General features: G+C 33.1%; 1 protein-coding gene across 1 annotated transcript in view; it reads right to left on the bottom strand.

Moving 5' to 3' along the window:
- NCKAP1 (NCK associated protein 1) overlaps nucleotides 1-20,321 on the bottom strand; it is a 98,405-nt gene that overhangs the window by 43,230 nt on the left and 34,854 nt on the right. The window contains exons 3-14 of the mRNA XM_082658454.1: nucleotides 19,790-19,882; nucleotides 19,533-19,589; nucleotides 18,662-18,804; nucleotides 18,484-18,574; nucleotides 15,777-15,914; nucleotides 14,902-14,950; nucleotides 10,708-10,864; nucleotides 8,018-8,074; nucleotides 5,474-5,570; nucleotides 4,986-5,092; nucleotides 4,107-4,239; nucleotides 1,602-1,683 (exon numbers count right to left, since the gene is read on the bottom strand). Coding sequence (XP_082514580.1) covers nucleotides 1,602-1,683; nucleotides 4,107-4,239; nucleotides 4,986-5,092; nucleotides 5,474-5,570; nucleotides 8,018-8,074; nucleotides 10,708-10,864; nucleotides 14,902-14,950; nucleotides 15,777-15,914; nucleotides 18,484-18,574; nucleotides 18,662-18,804; nucleotides 19,533-19,589; nucleotides 19,790-19,882 — 1,204 coding nt within the window. The remainder of the gene's footprint in view (nucleotides 1-1,601; nucleotides 1,684-4,106; nucleotides 4,240-4,985; nucleotides 5,093-5,473; nucleotides 5,571-8,017; nucleotides 8,075-10,707; nucleotides 10,865-14,901; nucleotides 14,951-15,776; nucleotides 15,915-18,483; nucleotides 18,575-18,661; nucleotides 18,805-19,532; nucleotides 19,590-19,789; nucleotides 19,883-20,321) is intronic.

The following is a 20,321-nucleotide window of genomic DNA, read 5'->3' as shown; positions in this document are numbered from 1 at the left end:
TGAGCCTGCGCATCTGGAGTCTGTGCTCCACAATGAGAGAGGCCGCAATAGTGAGAGGCCCACGCACCGTGATGAGGAGTGGCCCCCGCTTGCCACAACTAGAGAAAGCCCTCGCACAGAAACAAAGACCCAACACAGCAAAAATAAATAAATAAATTAATAAACTCCTACCCCCAACATCTTAAAAAAAAAAAAAAAAGTCCATCAACAGATGAATGGATAAACAAAATGTGATATAAACACACAATGGCACATTATTTAGCCTTAAAAAGGGAATAAATTCTGCCACATACTACAACATGGATCAAATGTTGAGGACATTATGCTAAGTAAAATAAGTTAGTGACAAAAAAGACAAATACTGTACAATTCAGTTATGTGAAGTATCTAGAATAGTCGAACTCATAGAAACATAAAGTAGAATAGTGGATCCAGGGGCTGGAGGGAAAGGAAAATGGGGAATTGTTATTTTTTAGAGTTTTAGTTTTACAAGATGAAAGGTTCTGATTATTTATTACACAACTATGTGAGTATACTTAACACTACTGAACTGTACACTTAAAAATGATAAGATAGTAAATTTCATATTATGTTTATTTTGCAATTTAAAAATAATTTAATAGGTAAGAGTGAAATAATTCTCATATCCTATAAAGATGATGATAAAGGAGGCAGTTATGCTAAGAGAAGTGTAAAGTACAGACTTCTCTCCTAAACCCTGTGACTCTCAGTTTGCTTACATGTCAATTTAAAGGACCTAAAATAGAGCATGAGGAATCCTGCAAATAGAAACTTTGGATAGCATGCTGAAGTCCCACAAAATAACTTTATATAAACCAAACACAACCAGGCAAGGTTACAGTAGATTCATTACTTAAGTGTGATAACTATAAAGGTTAATAAAACTAAATAAATTTATTACTCAGAAATTTTCAAGGTTTCTGATACCTTTTACTTAAAGATTATAAAACTAGAACATCATATCAGTCTACTGGAATAGAGTATTCAACTAATGGAGAGGCAGTCTATTATATGACATCAACTTTTGAGATGGACAGACCTGAACTTAAGATCCTACTGTAGTAGTTAACATCTGTTAGAGTGTGGGCAAACCATGTTAAATAATTGGGAGGTTAACCCTTAAACCTTAAGTTTCCAAATCTGTCAAATAAAAGTAGTAAAAGCTTTTTAACACTGATGAGGATTAAATAGGATAATACATATAAAGTGCCTGCCCAGATTAACCATTTTATTAGTGGTATCCATTACTGTCATAGGTAATGCTTGGACCAAATATGCACTTTGTTACGATGTGGAGTGCTCATTTTTCTTTATTATTTTTTATATTACAAAATGCTTTCTTCCCCCTGCTGAATAATAAGAAATGTTAAGCTATACTTCTTATGATTTTATAATCATCACACATCCATTCTGGAAACCTTTGCTTCAGAATGAACAAAGTTAAAACAAAAGAGAACAGGTTAAATATGTCCCAAAATAAGATAAGTAATTCTGTAAAAACTAACTGCTAAATCCTCTCCTTAATAATCTAATTTGAAACCTGATTACAAGAAAATGTTTTTATTTAAAAGACTTATTACCTTGTTTTACACTTAGAGAAGTCATAGTGTTCACAAAAGAGGACATGATGATTGATTCATCTTCAGGGCAAACAGAAAGATTCTGAAAATCAAAAAATAATGATAAAAACATCTAGCTGGGAAGAAACTCATAGGTCCATCAACTGGTAGATGGATAAACAAACTTGCATATCCATAATATGGAATATTTTTCTGCAATAAACATTCCTTTCTGGAATGGAAGGTTGATACACACAATAACATGGATGAATCTCAGAAACATTATGCTAATTGAAAGAAATGAAAAACAAGAAATTATATCATGACAATTTCATTTATAGGAAAAACTTTTTTACAAGGCAAAAGGTGACAAAGAGCAGACAAGGGGTTGCTGGGGGTCTAGAGAGGGAATCAACTACAAAGGTGCAGAAGAAAACTTTTAGTGTTGGAAATGCTCTACATCTTGACTGGTAATGTTACATGAATGTATACAGTTGCCCAAATTCAAACAGTACACTAAAAATGGATGATTTTTATCATACATAAATTTTACCTCAACAAAATTACGGCCAAAAAAAAATCCCTCTCAAACTGGCTAAAAAAAGTGAATATTTGATAACTGCATGTAAAGTAGATGCTAAATGATTAACTTTTTAAAAAGTGGATGCTTAGCTCACAAAAAGCATAAATAATTTTCAAAACATTTACACTTATACAACAATGTAAATGTACACAATGTCCTATACTATACACTTAAAAATGGTTAAAATGGTAACTTTTATGTTATGTATATTTTACCACAATTTAAAAAAATTTAATACCTATTACAATGAACTATTTTAACAGGTTAATCTTAGTTCTAAATTTAAATCCTAACAAATGGTTAAAAACACTATGCATATACTTTACAACAGAAGTGGGTGGTAAAAAGCTCAGACATTTGAGTTAAGACTTGAGTTCAAATAGTGGCTCTATTACTCATGAACTGTGCAATACTGATCAAGTTACATAAGGTCTTTTTTCTTCACTATACCTACCGTCACAAAGTTGTTGTAGAGAAGTAATATACTATCAATAAATTTGCCAATTATTAATATTAGTATTATTATTGCTGCTGCTACTACTATTACTATAATCCCAGAAAAAATAAAAAATTAATTTTCTCAGTATTGTTAAAATCCAATTTATATAAAAGACACCAAAAGACATGGAGTGACTTAAAAATTCTAACACTTTAACATAAATCTGTAAAATATATTAATAAATATCCAACTAGTCACAGTAAGTTTCAAAATGCCATGAAACCAAGAGTCTGGTTTACTTTTTTAGATTGTGATAGCACAGTAGACTTTGGTTTATCTGGTAAGTAATAAGTATTCCAAAAAAAACTGCAGCAAAGCAATAACACTCTAAGCATAAAATCAGCTTTTCTATCCCCCCTTTTAATAGACATTATTAAAGGAAGCATATGAGCTCCATCTAGTGGATAAAAGAAATAAACTAGTTTAGGATAGTAAACTATAAACTGTATATAATCCAGGGTAAACAATTACATGAACAATTTTTTTTTAATTTGCATTTTTAGGTAGGTTTGAAAGAAAATTCGGATATCAAAGTATGGTTATTTATGTGGAAAACGAGTAGTTTTAGAGTAGTCTTAATATAAAGATAATTCGTGATGCTCTTCCTCTGTACCATGTTAGCTTATAGTAGTTTATAGACATCTGATTTTTTAAAATGAAAACACTGAAATATTATTTTCCTTAAAGTCAATTTATTTGGCATAAAAATAAATCTATATTAAGATTAAAAAGACTGAATCAAGAAATTATGGAAAGCAAAAAAATGAAAAAAGCTAAGACTAAAAATCAATAGAAGAAAATGCAAACTGAAAATAAAATTAGGACATTTTATTAAACTATTACATCTAGATGAATTTTTTTTTTTACTCGCCATTCTCTAACACACTATGCAAAAAGATTTATCTTCTGTTTTCCTCTAATACTTAATTATCAATTATAATGTCTCCATGAACTCTTCTTGATCTCCATAGCCACTGCCCAAGTTCAGGCTCTCAGCAGCTCTCACTTAGCCTACTACAGTAATTTTTCTTCTGATCTCTCTGCATCCTCACTTGGCCCCAGGCAATCTATCACCAACACTGAGTCAGGGTGATCTTCCTAAGTATTAAATCTGATTTATGACTAACCTCCTCTTTTGCAAGACCCTCTATAATTTGGTTACTGTACCTCTCCACCCCCAAGATAAAGAATTATTCCCTGCATGTGTTCACTATGAGTTTTATACACACGTAAGCATAATGCCCATCACACTGAACTACAACAAAATGTTTTTGCCCCTCTAGATGATGATCCCCTTAACAAAATATGACCATGACTTACTTACATTTGTATCTTCACCACTTGGCAAAAGATTACTTTCGTAAATGTTTACTGAGCAAATAAATCAGTTATTAGAGAGGAGGGAAATAAGGAACAAAAGGGAGAATATGACATAATTTTTTACCTGCACAAGTTCATTGAGGACAACAGCATCAAAGCCAGAAAGGTACTGCACGTAATACCTCTGCATTACAGGTCCGTATTTCCTCACATGTGCTCTAAGCTCTTCCATGTAAAATATTAATTCAGCAATGTGCCTTTTTAAAAAAATTCAAGAAAAATATTTCAAAAATTAAATTCACTGTTATCAAGGAAAATATGAAATGCCTTTGATATTGCTACATTAAGTTTTTTCCTTAGAAAAAGCACTGTTAAATATTGAATGTCAACTAGTTTCTTTTTATATTATTTCATATAAATAAATCATGGAAAGCAAAAAAAAAAGCTAAGAATAAAAGACTGATAAAGGAAAATACAAAATAAAAATAAAATGAGGACATCTCATAAATACATCATTAAAAAATCATAAATGAAAGAAGATTACAGTATTAGGGAGAAGTAAGATTTTTCTGTATGCTCTTATTTCTCTGATTCATTTACCTAACTTGTATTGAGGGACCGTGGACTAAAGTGAGAGAAAGATATTACAAATGACACAGTTGCAACTCCATTAGGATTCTTATTCAAATTTTTGTGTAGTACATAGTTTTGAAACATGAATTCCATAAGAAATACTATACTATAGCAAGAAAACAAACAAGAATTCTATGACCACCTAGAGTACTAAAGAGAAAACATTTAAAGCCCTAATTCTAAGCTAAAGTTGACTTTGCATTGTAATTCATATCACCTAACGATATATTATAAATACTCCCTCCATTACGACAAATATGAAAAGCCTTAAAAAAAGTTTTTAAAAATAATGTTACTTTAGTCCCCAAATTCCACAGCCCATAAATCAAAATATACAAATATTATACTTTTTAAATGTTGCTAAACTTACTTATCTATAAAGTCATCTGCACTCTTCTTTGGCATGTTATCTGCATGACGAAGTAGCCAGATAATTTCATCACGGGCAAAGGATAATGCCATAAAAACAAAAAGTGCCTGATAGATATTAAAAAAATAATAATAACATTATTTACTCTCATGCAAAGATTAAAAACAAAACGTATTCATAATCTTTCTCCAAGTGAAAAGTCATTAGCAAAACTGATAATACCAACTTTAAAAGACAGAAATGAGAAAACAGAGGAAAACTTCAATGTATCAAGGAAAGCATGCACATAAGCAAGATGTGAGGAAAATGCAGGAAGGTCTGATTTACGAGTGCCAAGTCAGCAAATCCACTCTCAGCTAAATATAAAATACACTTATGTAGTCCCTGACTCAAAGTTTTGTAAAATTTCACAGAGAGAGAAGAAAAAATTTTTTTTAATTTTAATATGATACACTGATTGTAGTTGAAATAAGGATTAAATCAATTACCTTGGGACCTAGCAAGCCAGGTTGATCAGAGAGGACAGTAGCCAATTCTTTCAGTGCAGACCTTAAAAACTTGCGTCTTTCTCTGTGCATTGAACCGCTATAGGGAAAGACACCCACCATTACAGTTTATCTGTTTCTAGTAAACTTATTATTGGCAATTAAATAACATCATTTCAGGGTCAACTTCCAAAGTTTTCTTAGGAAACAGAAGCCCTTACAAATATCTTCTATGTGTTTGTCATTAAGTGACTTTCCAATCTCATCTTTATCCCTGCCTTTCTTGTGCTGTTTTTAACCATGCTTATTTTCTTCTCTCTAGCTATCAAAATCCTACCCAAACTTCAAGACCAATCCTTCAAGAAGTATTTCCCAATATACAGATGTCTATTTCTGAATAATTTCTGCCAGTTTAGTATCATATAGACTAGCACTCTATAAACTATACTGTGAAATCCTCAAAAGTAAGCACTGTTCTATTGTATACTTGTCACCCCCACATAGAATCAATAAATATAACTTAATAAATATCTGATAATCTATATCCTCCTTTATTAAGTATATTCCTATTAAATATATAAAACTGACTAAATAGGGGCTTCCCTGGTGGTGCAGTGGTTGAGAGTCCGCCTGCCGATGCAGGGGACACGGGTTCGTGCCCCGGTCCGGGAAGATCCCACATGCCGCAGAGGAGCTGGGCCCGTGAGCCATGGCCGCTGAGCCTGCGCGTCCTGAGCCTGTGCTCCGCAACGGGAGAGGCCACAACAGTGAGAGGCCCGCGTACCGCAAAAAAACCCAAACAAAACAACAAAAAAGAAACTGACTAAATAAAAGCTATATTCAATAAGGTACTGGGATGAAATCTATTTGGTGCTACTGTTCAAAAACAGAAAGATGAGGAAAGGATAATCATAGATATTCATGTACTAGGTATCTTAAAAATAAAATACAAATTAGAAAAATTTATTCTCACACATTAACAAGGAAAAAAAAATCACAGAATATTCTATGAATTCCAACTCCTCATACTATTCAAAACATACACCATTCCAAAAAAGTTTTAAAATTTAGATAGTTGCAAAAAATAAATGGCCACACACACACCACACACACCATATGCCAAAAAACTAAGTATTGATAGAAGAAATATGCAACACCAGAAATTAAGCTGTGACACAACAGATTAATTTTAGAAGACACATTAAAACCCAATCTTTGCCTATGTGACCTCAGGTTCCATCTCTCTAAGCTTCAGCCTCTCATCTATAAAGCAGGGATGATGACATCTGACTCAAAAAAATACATCTTTCATGATGCCTAATATATAGTACCTTTACAATGTCAGTATAATTCTAATGACAAGCTCTCTTTTAACTGACAATAATAAACACATCTGGTGTAATATCTAAGAAGAAAGTGGGCAAATGTTTTGATTATTTTGCTACTCAGGCTCGCTGCAAGGAATATTAACATCGAGAGAAAATATGGAGTACTATGGCACGTGTTAATGAAGGATAAGAATTACTACTCCTCACTATTTATACCTGTTTTATATAATAAATAAAGGGAATAAAAATGCCTTACTTTTAAAAGATCTTTATAAAAGATAGCTGAGACACCATATATCTGCCTAGGGTCTAACACATGAATAAGTCATAATCATATGTATTTCTGTAGGTCAGGAAAGAAATTCTAACACATTCCAAAGTATGTTATTTGTACTAGAGAATGATTTTATAATAATATAAGTACTTTATTCAAGTGAAAAAATGCATGGGAAATAATATACTACAGTTAGCAATGAATAAAGATGATTTAAATTCCCAATATCCATTTTACAGCCTAAACCTAAATTCTAAAACTTCTTGTGGTTTTATATTTTTACCTGTGACCATGGTGCTTATCTTTTCTCTGCCTTATAGAAATACTGATGGATCAGATAATGTTATCTCTACATTACCTAGACTTACTGGAGAAACTATTCTATACAAGTATATCATACATAACAATTAAATGAAATATCAAATTATTCATGAGAAAATTGAAAAGTTGTTCAAACATCTTAAATACACTAATTTATATATTTACTAATAAAATATATTTACTAAAATTTGGGAAAGGTATGGGATTAACGTACTTTGAAAAGTAAATATCATTTGGGAGAGTGTAAAGATATGTCAATTTTCATGAAGTATCATAAAAATCATCGTAACTTGCAAAGTATTGGCACCAAAGCATAGTGGCAGTAAGAGAACTGAATGATACCAAAATAAAGTCCTCTGTATAGTATTCCTTAGAGCATTTTTAAAAACAATTCAAAAATACTTAAAATCTGTCTGCATTAGCACCAATACAGAGATGTTGGTGTTAATACACTGTACTCTGGTACAGATACAGAGGTTATAAACTTATTCCTCGTTGGTTGAAAGTCCTTCACTTCTACGACCATATCTTACACACCATTAATCTGCACTCACTTCAACAAAATAATGCTTTAAGAAAGGAATTCTTGATTAAAAGTTCCACAGGTAAGTTAGAACTACTTACGCATGTGACACAGCTGCCTCTTTGCATTCTCTTATGTCATTAATACGCTTATTATAGCTATGAGCAAAAAGAAAAAAAAAGGAAATATGTTAATCTTAATTTGGTCAATAACAGTAAAAATAAGTTAGTCAAATACTAGTCAATTAAAAATGTCTTATTATCAACAAGAAAAACTGGCCTTCAAACTGGAAATACATGGAAGAAGTCTATCCACATCCTTTTCTACCACCTTAAGTATCCAATCAACTATTCTTAGAAAAATAAATCTCATATTATATTAAAATCCAGTAATAAAATTAAAATTTACCACGTAGATTTTTATTTTATTAAATACACTTCCTTAAACCCCCAATAGAGATATTAAAATTATACTTCTAATATAATTAGCAGTGATTTCCAAAAATTGGAAGTGCTGACAAAGCTATTACTTCTGGCTTTTTATCACTTGACTTTTTATGCTATCTTGCAAGCATAAAAAAATTTCTCAAAGGACACATACTAGTGATCAATACTAGTGACTGGGAATACGGCTTTTGTGGTGGAGAAAACTGGGGCAGGAAAGCATCTGACTACTTTAAATCATTTTAAGGAACAGAATTATGGGTGATTTTTACTCACCATTTTTAAAAAAACACTTTTTTTTCCGAATTAAAAACATTTAAATAAAAGAAACTGAACACCAACATCAAACAGTTTGAAGGTACCATCTAAAAAATAAACGCTAATAAATATATGCTAATTTCCTTACTACTAAACGCAAAAACTCAAAATTCCTAAAATGTTAAAGAAAAATTATCTTCCTGACAACCTGGCTAAAACCACTTAGACCAAGAACTTCAACTTCTAAATTAAGTACGCTAAGATTTTTGTGTTCTTTAGGGAAATGTCCAAAATACACTAATTCTGTAATCACTGACCTGTATAAATAATGAGCTCTTATACTTGTGGTCTGACTTGTAATTACTATAATAATTCACATTTTAAGTTGGATCAATCACTCACGATTTAATAAAAAATTAAAACTTTTCAACTTTAAATACAGAGATTCTTAAATGGTAAATTTAACAAAAATTTGCGTAACAAGGGAATTCCCGGGCAGTCCAGTGGTTAGGATGCAGGGCTTTCACTGCTGTGGGCCCAGGTTCAATCCCTGGTCAGGGAACTAAGATCTTGCAAGCCGTGTGGCACAGACAAAAAAAAAGGCGTAACAAAAAGACAATCAGTTTCATGATGCCATTAAACTTATCTGTACCATATGTACCATATGCTCACTCGATATATGGAGACTGTCTGGTTCTAAATGTTTACATATATTTAAATATAATTCCACAGACAGGATGTCAGTATGCTAAGACATCACATAAGTTTCAGGATTTTTGAACTGAATCAATCAGAAAATGACAAAGCCCACAACGACACAGGATATTTCCAGGTACTCCACCCTATATAATAAAAGGTGAACTAAGAGTTGAAAAATACAGAGGGTACTGTTTCTCGTACTATGACTGAGAGACTACCTGCATGAGAATATCAGAATCACTTATGGTGACAAAATCAAAACAGTGGTCACTTGAGAAGGCTAGAGCGAGAGGGATCAGGGGTGGCAGTACTGATCAGAAAGAGGCACAAGAGAATTTTCTGGGGATAACGGAAATATTCTGTATCTTCATCTAAGTGGTCACCAAGGGTATTCATATGCAAACTTGTTGAGCTGTACACCTAAAATTTATGCATTCTTCTGTTTGTAAATTTACCTCAATAAACTACTGGGGGGGGGAAGGGCAGATTTCTTTAATCTCTCTAAGATACAGATAAAGGAGATACAGAAGGTTAGAGGTGATGCCCAGGAACCTGGATTTTAATCTGCATCCCAGGGTACTTCACATGCACACTAAAATTTGAGATAGTATAGTGGCTTAAACTGTCAGTACAAGACATAGCTTTACGTTTTAATAACTAATAGATTTTTTAAAATCTCAATTTCTTTAGGACATTACTGAATTGGATATAAAACAAATGTAGGTAAATTTCACTTCTATGAAGCTGACAAACCCAACACAATTATTCAATATTTTCAGGTTCGGGGGACCCCCAGGATATTTTAGATGCTCCTAATTTCAAAACATTTTAAAACCAAGCCTGAATTCAACAAATGCAGGCATTAAAAATTCCAAGAAAACAAATTTGAGGATCATTTGTGTTACAGGGAATGAATCACTTAGAATACTTCCTTATTATAAGGAAACATGATTTCCTTTTTGCAGTGTCTGACTTCTGTACTTGTTATAATTAATGAAGTGTTTTTGATTGATTCATATACTTTTCTAAATGCAAGATATTCTAAAATACACTTGTAAAATAGCACTTCTAAAAATTTCAACTCTTAAAATGTACATTGTGCTTTTAGTAATATTTATGTCTAAAACCATATTACAATATGCAAAACAGTACATATCTTCTTTCTCCTAGAATGCACATTTTGAAAGGGCAGGAACACTAGATTTTTTAACCTGTGAAATTACCTGTAAAAAATATCAGGATCATTGCTAAAAACAACTTGGTGTGACTGGTAAGTTGGTATAGGCTACATCTTCTTGTGTAATATGATCCTTCTCTATCCCCAAAACTTTTATAGATATTCCACTCACTACTCTTCTCCAAAAAAGACAAAAAAACTGAAAATGCCATACCCTCGTATGTTTACGAATAAGTCTTCTGCAGCTTTGTGAATGTGGAAAACTTCATCCCGAAAGAGAGAGAGGCAAGAGCTACTTTGAAGAGCTAGCTTCCAAAGGTTCAGTGCTGTTGCATCAGTATTTAGGATCCCATGGCACAAAATAAATCCAACTTTAAACAAATGAAAAAGAAGTGCAAATATAAAAGTATTCCAAAGTTAGATTATTTCAGTTACAGGGTAGCTTTTTAAAAGTAAAGAAACATTAACAAATCACTAAACTGAGGCTTTTAAGTGACAGTTAATAATACATATACATACAAGATACCAGCAATATTTCTCTTTTTCAATTATAATTTTCTGTACTCTGCAAAACCAGTGCTTTGAACCTACACTGATGAAATGTGTAGGAAAAAATGTCACTTCTGGGTTGAGAAGGAAGTGGTTTTAAAAAATGAGTAAAAGATACTTTAAGCCAGAGATCAGAAGCTACCAATTTACACATAATACAGTAATCATTACAGTTTTTACAAAAATTGAAAAAGCTAATCTACTCTTCTAAATCTCCAGAAGAAATTAAATAGCATCTCACATTTTCATAGCAAATTATAGTTACTAAATAAGTCCTTTGACATGATTATCCTATAGTGTAGAAAGAACCAGTGGTATCCTTTTCTTATAATTGAAGAAATGAAGGTCAATGACTTGACTAAAGTTATACTAATAAAGTATTAGAGCTAGACTTTGCCTCAAGCAGTTACCATTAAAGTCCAATATTCTTTCAATATATTACGCTGTTCTCTATCATATGAATTTGAGTATCTTTTACCTTCTGTCATCTAATTTAGAAATCCTACACAAATGTGTAATGCTGTATGTTTCTTGATGTCCTCCCTAGCGCTCTATTCTAGGCCATAGAACCTCATCTTTCATTCTTTCAACATTACTGAGTGCGTATTATAAACTAGGTACCGTACTGGCCAGTTACAAATTCAATCCTATTTTCTGAGATTTCCCTCTGACTCTCAATAGTCACTCCCATCTTTAAACTCCTGAATCGTTAACATTTAACTTGCCATTTGTCTTTTATTCTTAGCTCAACCTTCCTTTTAAAGGGTCACTATACAAGCAAGCTAACTGTTAAGCATATATTGAGAAGTCATACATACAGAAGTACATTGGGGCTTCCCTGGTGGCGCAGTGGTCAAGAGTCCACCTGCCGATGCAGGGGACACGGGTTCGTGCCCCAGTCTGGGAAAATCCCACATGCCGCGGAGCGGCTGGGCCCGTGAGCCATGGCCACTGAGCCTGCACGTCCGGAGCCTGTGCTCCGCAACGGGAGAGGCCACAACAGTGAGAGGCCCGCGTACCGCAAAAAAAAAAAAAACAAAAACAAAAGTACATTGAACTTCCTTAAATTTCCTGAAATATATTAAGATGTTTTTCATACAACAGGGCCCCTAAATGCAAGCCTAATTATTTGATCTAGTACGTAACCAAAGAAATAGAACATACTGTATGAAAATTTTAAAAATCCTTGAGAAGTTTTGTAAAGATTTTTGCCTCGTGTACTGACTTTTTTAAAAAAATAAATTTATTTATTTATTTTTGGCTGCATTGGGTCTTCATTGCTGTGCACGGGCATTCTCTAGTTGCAGCGAGTGGGGGGGCTACTCTTCGTTGTGGTGCATGGGCTTCTCACTGCAGTGGCTTCTCTTATTGCGGAGCATGGACTCTAGGCACACAGGCTTCAGTAGTTGCGGCACGCAGGCTCTAGAGAGCAGGCTCAGTAGTTGTGGTGCACGGGCTTAGCTGCTCCGTGGCATGTGGGATCTTCCCGGACCAGGGCTCGAAACCATGTCCCCTGCATTAGCAGGTGGATTCTTTTTTTTTAGCAGGCAGATTCTTAACCACTGTACTACCAGGGAAGTCCCATATACTGACATTTTATACTCTAATCCCCTTAGTACAATGAAATTTCACTTAGTGCCTTGTACCTCAATGTATACTTAGATTCACAAGATTGCTGTTGATAATAAAATTTCTCTGAGAATATTATCAGTTTCATTATGGGTTACTGTATATTTTACTTTTTTAAGATATGAGTCACATTATACATTAAGATATATTCATTTATTTATGATAAGATCAATAAAAGGTAAATTAATTTAAAATAGCCCAAGATTAGGAAGACAATTTATTAATTGAAGCACACATTAACCTCCTTTCCCCACTAAGGTCCCAATAAAAGGACAGGAAAAAAAAATTTTTTTAAGCCATAAAAATATTAGAAAACAAGATAGAAGACCAATACTAGACAAGAAAGTTGGAGAAAATCTTTGAAGACAGAAAGACTGTACTATCAATTTAAAAAGAGGTCTTTCCCAAGGAGTCCTCTTAGTGTAATTAATAGAGTAAGAACAGACCCTGAAAAGAATATCAGGATAAGTTATGGTGTAACTGCATTCAAAAGAGCAGGGTCCTCAACATTGCAGACCCTCAACAATGCTTGGTCCTAGGCTATAATCTAGATCAGTGACTCTGAAACTTTAGCTTTCTAGCAGGATCACTGGGAAGGCATATTAAATCACAGGTTGCTGGGATCCATTCAGAGTTTCTCATTCAGTAGGTCTAGGGTAGAGATCAGTATTCTGCATATCTAACAAGTTCCTAGGTGATACTGCTAGCCTTTGAACTAATCTAGAGCAAAGCTCTAAAGAAAGTAGACCATCTTCTATAGAAAGTCCTAGAGTGGGAATTGATGTCAAAAAGAGAAGTGCACAGTTTGACCTAATTCTATTAATTCTACTCAAGGCTCAAATAAATGAAAGCAGCAAAACTGAGTAAACATTCCTTACTTTGGGCAATTGTGGTTATCCCAAATCTGTTTGCCTTTTCCATGCCCAGGTATCTTCCCCTTAGGGTAGTCTGTCTTCTGACTCACATTCCTGGCTCATTACACAAAGCCTGCATTCAGCATTCCCTTTTAAGGTAAAGACTGTGGGGAAACAGTCCTATTTAATGCTAGAGGTCACCTAACTCATGCCACCTAACTCTACTAATCACACTAGTTCTTTATCCACACATCCATAAACATAAAACAGTCAAGGATCACCATACTTTTGAGCAAAATCAATACTCTGAAAGTTGTGTTTTTAAATCAACAAAGCACGAAAACCTTAACTACCATTATAAAAGAAAATATAAACATCCAAACCTGATCAACATAAAAATTATAATTAATAAAAATGGCTAAGGGCAGGGTGTGTGTGTGCTAAATTCTTCCTCTTCCATACTAATAACAGTGCTACTCAAACTGCCAGTGCATACTGAGATTAAGTAGAGAACTGAGAGTATTTAGAAACTTTCATTTAGAAAACTTTTCACTGACAGCAATTTATAAGTAGAAACCTAATAACAATCAAATTGTTAGATTAAATTGAATCTAATAATTAAAATGTGGGCTTTCATTTTGTCTTTGCTTATTACTTTATTTCTGATAATTCCAGTAATTCAGTTCCACTGTATTTTATAAAAGTATCAATCTAAAAATCACTAAAAAAGAAAAACTGGTCCTTCACCAGTTTTAGAAACAGTATAATAAAAAGTCATCAAATAGTACCTAAATGTTAATAAATTAAGAAACAAGAACTATAAGAACTAAAAAGCACAAACTGCTCAAAATTATTCCCCTCTGCCAGTGGACCTGGGGTGGTAGAAAAAATTATAGCAATTCTCATTTATATTATATCTGTGTGTCTATTTCTCCCATAGTTTGTGAACTTCTTAGGAGTGCAAACAAGTAATTTTATCTCCCATGCAAACATATGAGTCATCTATTACATATACTAAAGTAATTAAGACCAAAAACTTTAACTGAATAAATGCAATATGAAGAAAATCATTAAAAATAAAATAAAAATTTAGTTTGGATGGCCGTGTTGAGAGGAAATATAATGTAGACCATCAGCCTTGGATTTAGTGTGGGTTCTCTGTCTTTGTCACTTACTAGCTGTGTGGACGAAACTTTAGATTCCTCATCTATAAAATAGACCATCTACCCTAACAGGGTGAGTATAAGGATTGAATGAGGTAATGTACATAGAAGTCTTAGTACAGTGCTTGGCACAAAAGTAATACATGTTACCTGTTATTTTTCTCTAAAACTTAAACCTGAGGGGGTAATCAAAAACTAACCAATTTTACTTACAGATAATCCATTTTTCCATGGCATCCAAAGAGAGATATTCGCAAGGCATCTTAAAAAGAGAAAATATAAATTTGTGGCTTAAAGAAATTCTTAAAAAAAATATTCTGTACTGAGTCACTCCTCCTTTTCTTCCTCCTGAGAAGTCTGACTACTCAACTCTTGGTTCAAATACCACCACAACATATTTGAAAAGTTGGATGAAAGTTTTATAACCTATATTTATACTTGCAGTCCATAAAGGACAATGAAAGCTGTGCCTCTTTCACAGTTACACACCCTGAAACTTCTCTTTAAAAAATATTGTTGCTAAATTGTTTTCAATCTGGTAAATGAATACTTCCAAATTTCCCAAGTCTATCGCAGAGTTTGCAGTATTCCAAAGGATAAAATTTTAGTCAAGTTAAAGAAAAGATTTATGTACCTCGATGTTCACTGTCTCACCCAAATCAGTAATTATGTGTGTGTATTCTCCATATGCGTAACATCTATGTTCATATACACAGAAAAAAGCTTGAAAAGAAATGTAACAGAATACAACAGCGATTTTCTCTAGTTGGTGAGATTTGGGATGATTTTTGTTTTCTTCTTTATAATTTTCTGAATCTTCCAAATTTTCTACCATAATAAGGCTAAGCAAATTTTTAAACCTTAGAAGAAAATACTCGTACTACTAATTTTACTAACTTAGCATCAGAATCTAGAAATACAAAAACTAAATGGTATGATTTAAATACTGAGCATTTTACAATAAATAAACTTCACTGACAGGCTAATACTTATTAGAAGAAAAACTGCAATAGCACTGCTTAACTGATATTTTTTTTAAAAAATCAACTTTACTATTTTCATTCAAAAAAGAAAATACAGAACCATACAGTGTCAGACTGTGCAGGGTTAAGCATTGTACTGGGTGCACTGATGAGACTCAATAATTGAGCATTTCTCCACTGGTCAGCTGAAAGATTCCTTCGTGGATACACCATCTGAAGAGAAATCAGTGCATCTGAAAGAGACTAATTAAATAGAAAAAAAGAAAGTTGAGGAATAAAACGGGGTTTTTTTTCAATTTCCATTTAAATTCCAGCTACAACTGCTGTGTGTTTCTAACTGTATCATCGTAAAACAACAAGGGTATAATTACAACTACGCTCCATATAATATTTGAGGTGGGTTCCAGTTATCCGCCTCTAGATTTTTTTTTTTTTAACGTCATGAAGCTACATAGATTCTGCATTCCTCAGCAAAAGCTTAGCTCAAGAAATCATGTTACTTTCTTCAGGTGAAAATGTTTGGCAATCTTGAGATCTTTATTTCAAAAAGGGTAGAGAGTCTAGGGTAATCATTTTGTGCATCACTTTCTACTCAATAGCTCTCACTGAAAGAAAAAGACATTAAGGTTACATGACTAAGTGTTAATAGAGCTCAACATGTTTCATATTTCTTCAAAGAATGCCTTCTAAAAATAACCCACTGTACTTTATCTTAATAAATTACTTAACTTCTATTTGCCATTTGGTCTATTAATTACAGCTTTACTATCTAGGTATTTAATTTTTCATCTCATCTGATTCTTGCTTGTTTTTAACTATTCTTTGCTATTCACTCCTCCTTCCTAAAAATTCTGTACGAGTGGTTCTCTAATCTGGCTGCACATAAACTGCCAGGGAAGTCTGTTCAGAAAAAGAGAATCCAGGGCTCTGCCTGAACCAGAACCTCTGGGAGTAAAGCCCAGGAATCTGTTCTTATCACACTCCACCAAGTGATTCAGAATAGCTTTTTAAATTAAATTAACTGAATTTTAACAAATCCTAGCAAATACATGATGGTCTTTCTATCAAAACCCTGAGATATCACAGAACATCGGAAAACTCAAGATTAGGAAAAAACTGGTCTAATTTAAATGGACAATTCTCCTCAAGTAATTATTAATTGTCTAATATAAGCTAATGGCTATGGAGAACTTAGAGATCCAACAGCCTTTAAAAGAAATTTTCATCAACTAACTGGGAAAAAAACCAAATTTGAAGTGGCTAACTAAAAACAAGGCCATACATGATTGGCAAGAAGTTAGAAACAGATCCAGAGAAAAAACAGGAAAGGAGTAGGGAAGACATTTCTAGGTGAGGAAAAAGGACTATCAAAATCAGAGAGACAGACAACAATGATCTGCTCAGCACTTTGAGGAATCCTGGCACTTTCATCTACAATGCTGATTTTTACTTCAAAACTAATGTCATCTACTAGCCTCTTTCAAACTAATGATTCAACTAACTCCAAGACATTAAACCTACATAAATTTGTAGATATAATACAGCTATGCAAAGAAATTAAACTGGAAATGCATCTTCAGAATTTTCATGGGAGTAAGAAAACTGAAGGAAAATTCTTGCTGTCAACTGTATGTCAAAAAAAAAGCATAGATTCATACAAAATACTGTATGACTAAGAAGTCTAACTCCGGGCTTCCCTGGTGGCACCATGGTTAAGAATCCTCCTGCCAAGGCAGGGGACATGGGTTCGAGCCCTGGTCTGGGAAGATCCCACATGCCGTGGAACAACTAAGCCTGTGCACCACAACTACTGAGCCTGCGCTCTAGAGCCCGCAAGCCACAACTAGTGAGTCCATGTGTCACAACTACTGAAGCCTGCGTGCCTAGAGCTTGCGCTCCGCAACGAGAAGCCACTGCAATGAGAAGCCCATGCACCGCAACAAAGAGTAGCCCCCACTCGCCACAACTAGAGAAAGCCCGCGCACAGCAACAAAGACCCAACGCAGCCAAAAATAAAATAAATAAATTAAAAAAAAAAATCTAACTCTCATCATTCAAAGAGAACAATGGGCCAAGATTCTAATATCCTGGGTTTTAGCTCTAGTTTTGCCACTATTGCTACCAAATGGCTTACTTCATCATATCACTTCTCCAGCCTCAATTTCCTTATCTATAAATAATGAGGATACCTGTAAATTTCCTTGATGTGCTTAGGAACTAGCCCTCCCTCAGAGAAGCCATAAAGGCAAGACTCTAAACCAAAACTATTTCATTAAGAACTAGTTTTTTAATATACCATAAAAGACAGACATGCCAAATTATCACAAAACTCCTGTAGTATTTCTCTCATTAAGAGGCTATATTATAATAATATAGCTAAAATTTATTAAATACTATGTACCTAAATACTCTTTACAAAGTAACTCATTTAATACTGCACTTTTACAGGTAAGAAAACTGAGGTACACTGAAGTTGGTTAAGTAACTTGCCCAGTATTACACTGTAATTGGCAGAGTTGGGATTAGAACCCAAGCAATCTGATACAAATATAGACATTCTCAAATACTAAACTTCACTATATACACTATATTGAACCTAAAAACTACAATGGATCAATATATTCCTGAATCTCTATTCACTATTCTGAATCTAATTAATGAGTTCTCTGGTTCACAATTAGATAAAACCATGCATAACTATTATTCACATCTCATTATAATTTTCTTTCTTAAAAGTAGTTTATCACTCTAACTATCCACCCTTAAGCTATCTCATATGCCTATTGAAGCACCCCTAAAAACCAGCTCTTACCTTGCTATGGGGTACAAATTCTTCCATCATCTTCTTTAAAGGGTTTTCATAATCCACAATCATCTGACCAAGACGTGGGTATTCTCGGTCACTTAAAACAGACATATCAAATATCACTGAGTTGTAAGCCATAAAATTAATTGGGAATTTCACACAGATTTTTATAATGCAGGTTTACCTTGCTCCATGGGTCATTTCATGCGCATAGTTGTATAATCCAATGATTGCCTTCCTTTCTTCAATTCGAGACAGCAGTATCATTAGTGTTGTATATGTTATGATCAAATCTAAGTAGTTCTTCGTTAAATCAAAGTTTACAGTCTACGGGAAAAAAACCATTAAGTTCAACTCCTTCCTATTCCACAAACTTTTAAGCACACATACAAAAATCTTCATGGCAGCTACTGAAAGCTAATAATTTTCTATAGTTATTTGTTTTATCCCCATTTCTGAAATTCTATCTAATTCCTTTCACCAAAAAAATGCCTATAATTTTGGAGTTATAGATAATAGTTTTGTGCTTGTGACACAATTTTATGGCTGAAACAGAGTCTGTGATCACCCTATTCAAACTGCTAACAGTTTAAAAGAATAACCAAAACCAGAAAAATAATAAACATGAAAGCAAATCTCACTAAGCAAGAAAAAAGGAGTATTAAATAAATAAATAGGTTCACCATTAAGTCAGTGGAGACGTTTTTCACTTTGACTTCCTATATCTAGAAATTGACTTATCAAGAAAGATTTTTATCAAGTATGCTTTTTATAGAGAAAAGGATTATTTGTGTAACCTTTTAAAATTGGGCCTATTAAAATACTAAAATTAACAACTATTTCCGAATATGTACAAGATTTATATTCAATGACAATCAAATAAACAAGTGAAAATACAGTATAACTCCTTACCTTAAAAAATACAAGCCAAATTAACAATGCTGAAACTTTATATACTAATCATTTACATTTTCTCTAAAGAAAAGCATTTGATCCCCTTAGTTCTACTAGAAACAGACAGAAGAATTGGAAATTTTTCTGAAAATAATACTTACAATATCAAAGAAGACTTGGCAAACATCAATAGTATTCAGCAATTCACAAACATGGTCCTGAAAATAAAAGTTTATTTAAACCTTTTACCTATATGTATACTACTAAATTCAGAAAACACACACAAATAAAATGTATTTTGAATTTTTGTTCTAGAAGAATTCTAATTTTATTATCTACAAGTGACAGAACAATTTATATGATTAACAAATATCAATCTATCTCTGAAATGTTAAATTCTATACATTAAAATACATACCTTAAATTCCATAACATCTACAAATGTGAAGTAATATAATGCCAGATTTTTCAGAATCTCTGATTTTTCTTTCTGTAGTTGTGCAAGCTGTTGCTGTGAAAACAAAATTAGAATGCATTGTTTACAGAGAACAAAATTATTTAGTTTTACTACAAACTATCTTCTTTTATGATTGCTAAATGGAAGCACAAGCTTTTAGGACAATATTTCTAGATGATTAAGGCTCTTTTAAAAAACCAAAATACTTGAGACAGCAACTGCTAATAGTGACCAGCAACTGACATTGTGAGGCTATAAAACGAATCAAAGCAGATTAGTACCAAACTGCACTACTATTAAGGAAAATTGGAAAGTGTTAGGAAAAAATAATTATCAAATGAACTCTTTAAAAAAACTAAAAACTCATGAGCATGACCACATTACTAGAAGTGGGAGAAAAGAAGGTGAAAAACATTATAACTTACACTACAAAAAACAATATGCTTTATAAATTTGGAACTTACCAAAAAGAACATCCAGGCAAAGCCACGTT

This window comes from Grampus griseus (assembly GCF_964374135.1).
Source record: "Grampus griseus genome assembly, chromosome: 7".
In the NCBI taxonomy this organism is placed as follows: Eukaryota; Metazoa; Chordata; class Mammalia; order Artiodactyla; family Delphinidae; genus Grampus; species Grampus griseus.
The sequence above is the reverse complement of the archived record's forward strand: the minus strand, read 5'-3'. Positions and strand labels throughout refer to the sequence as shown.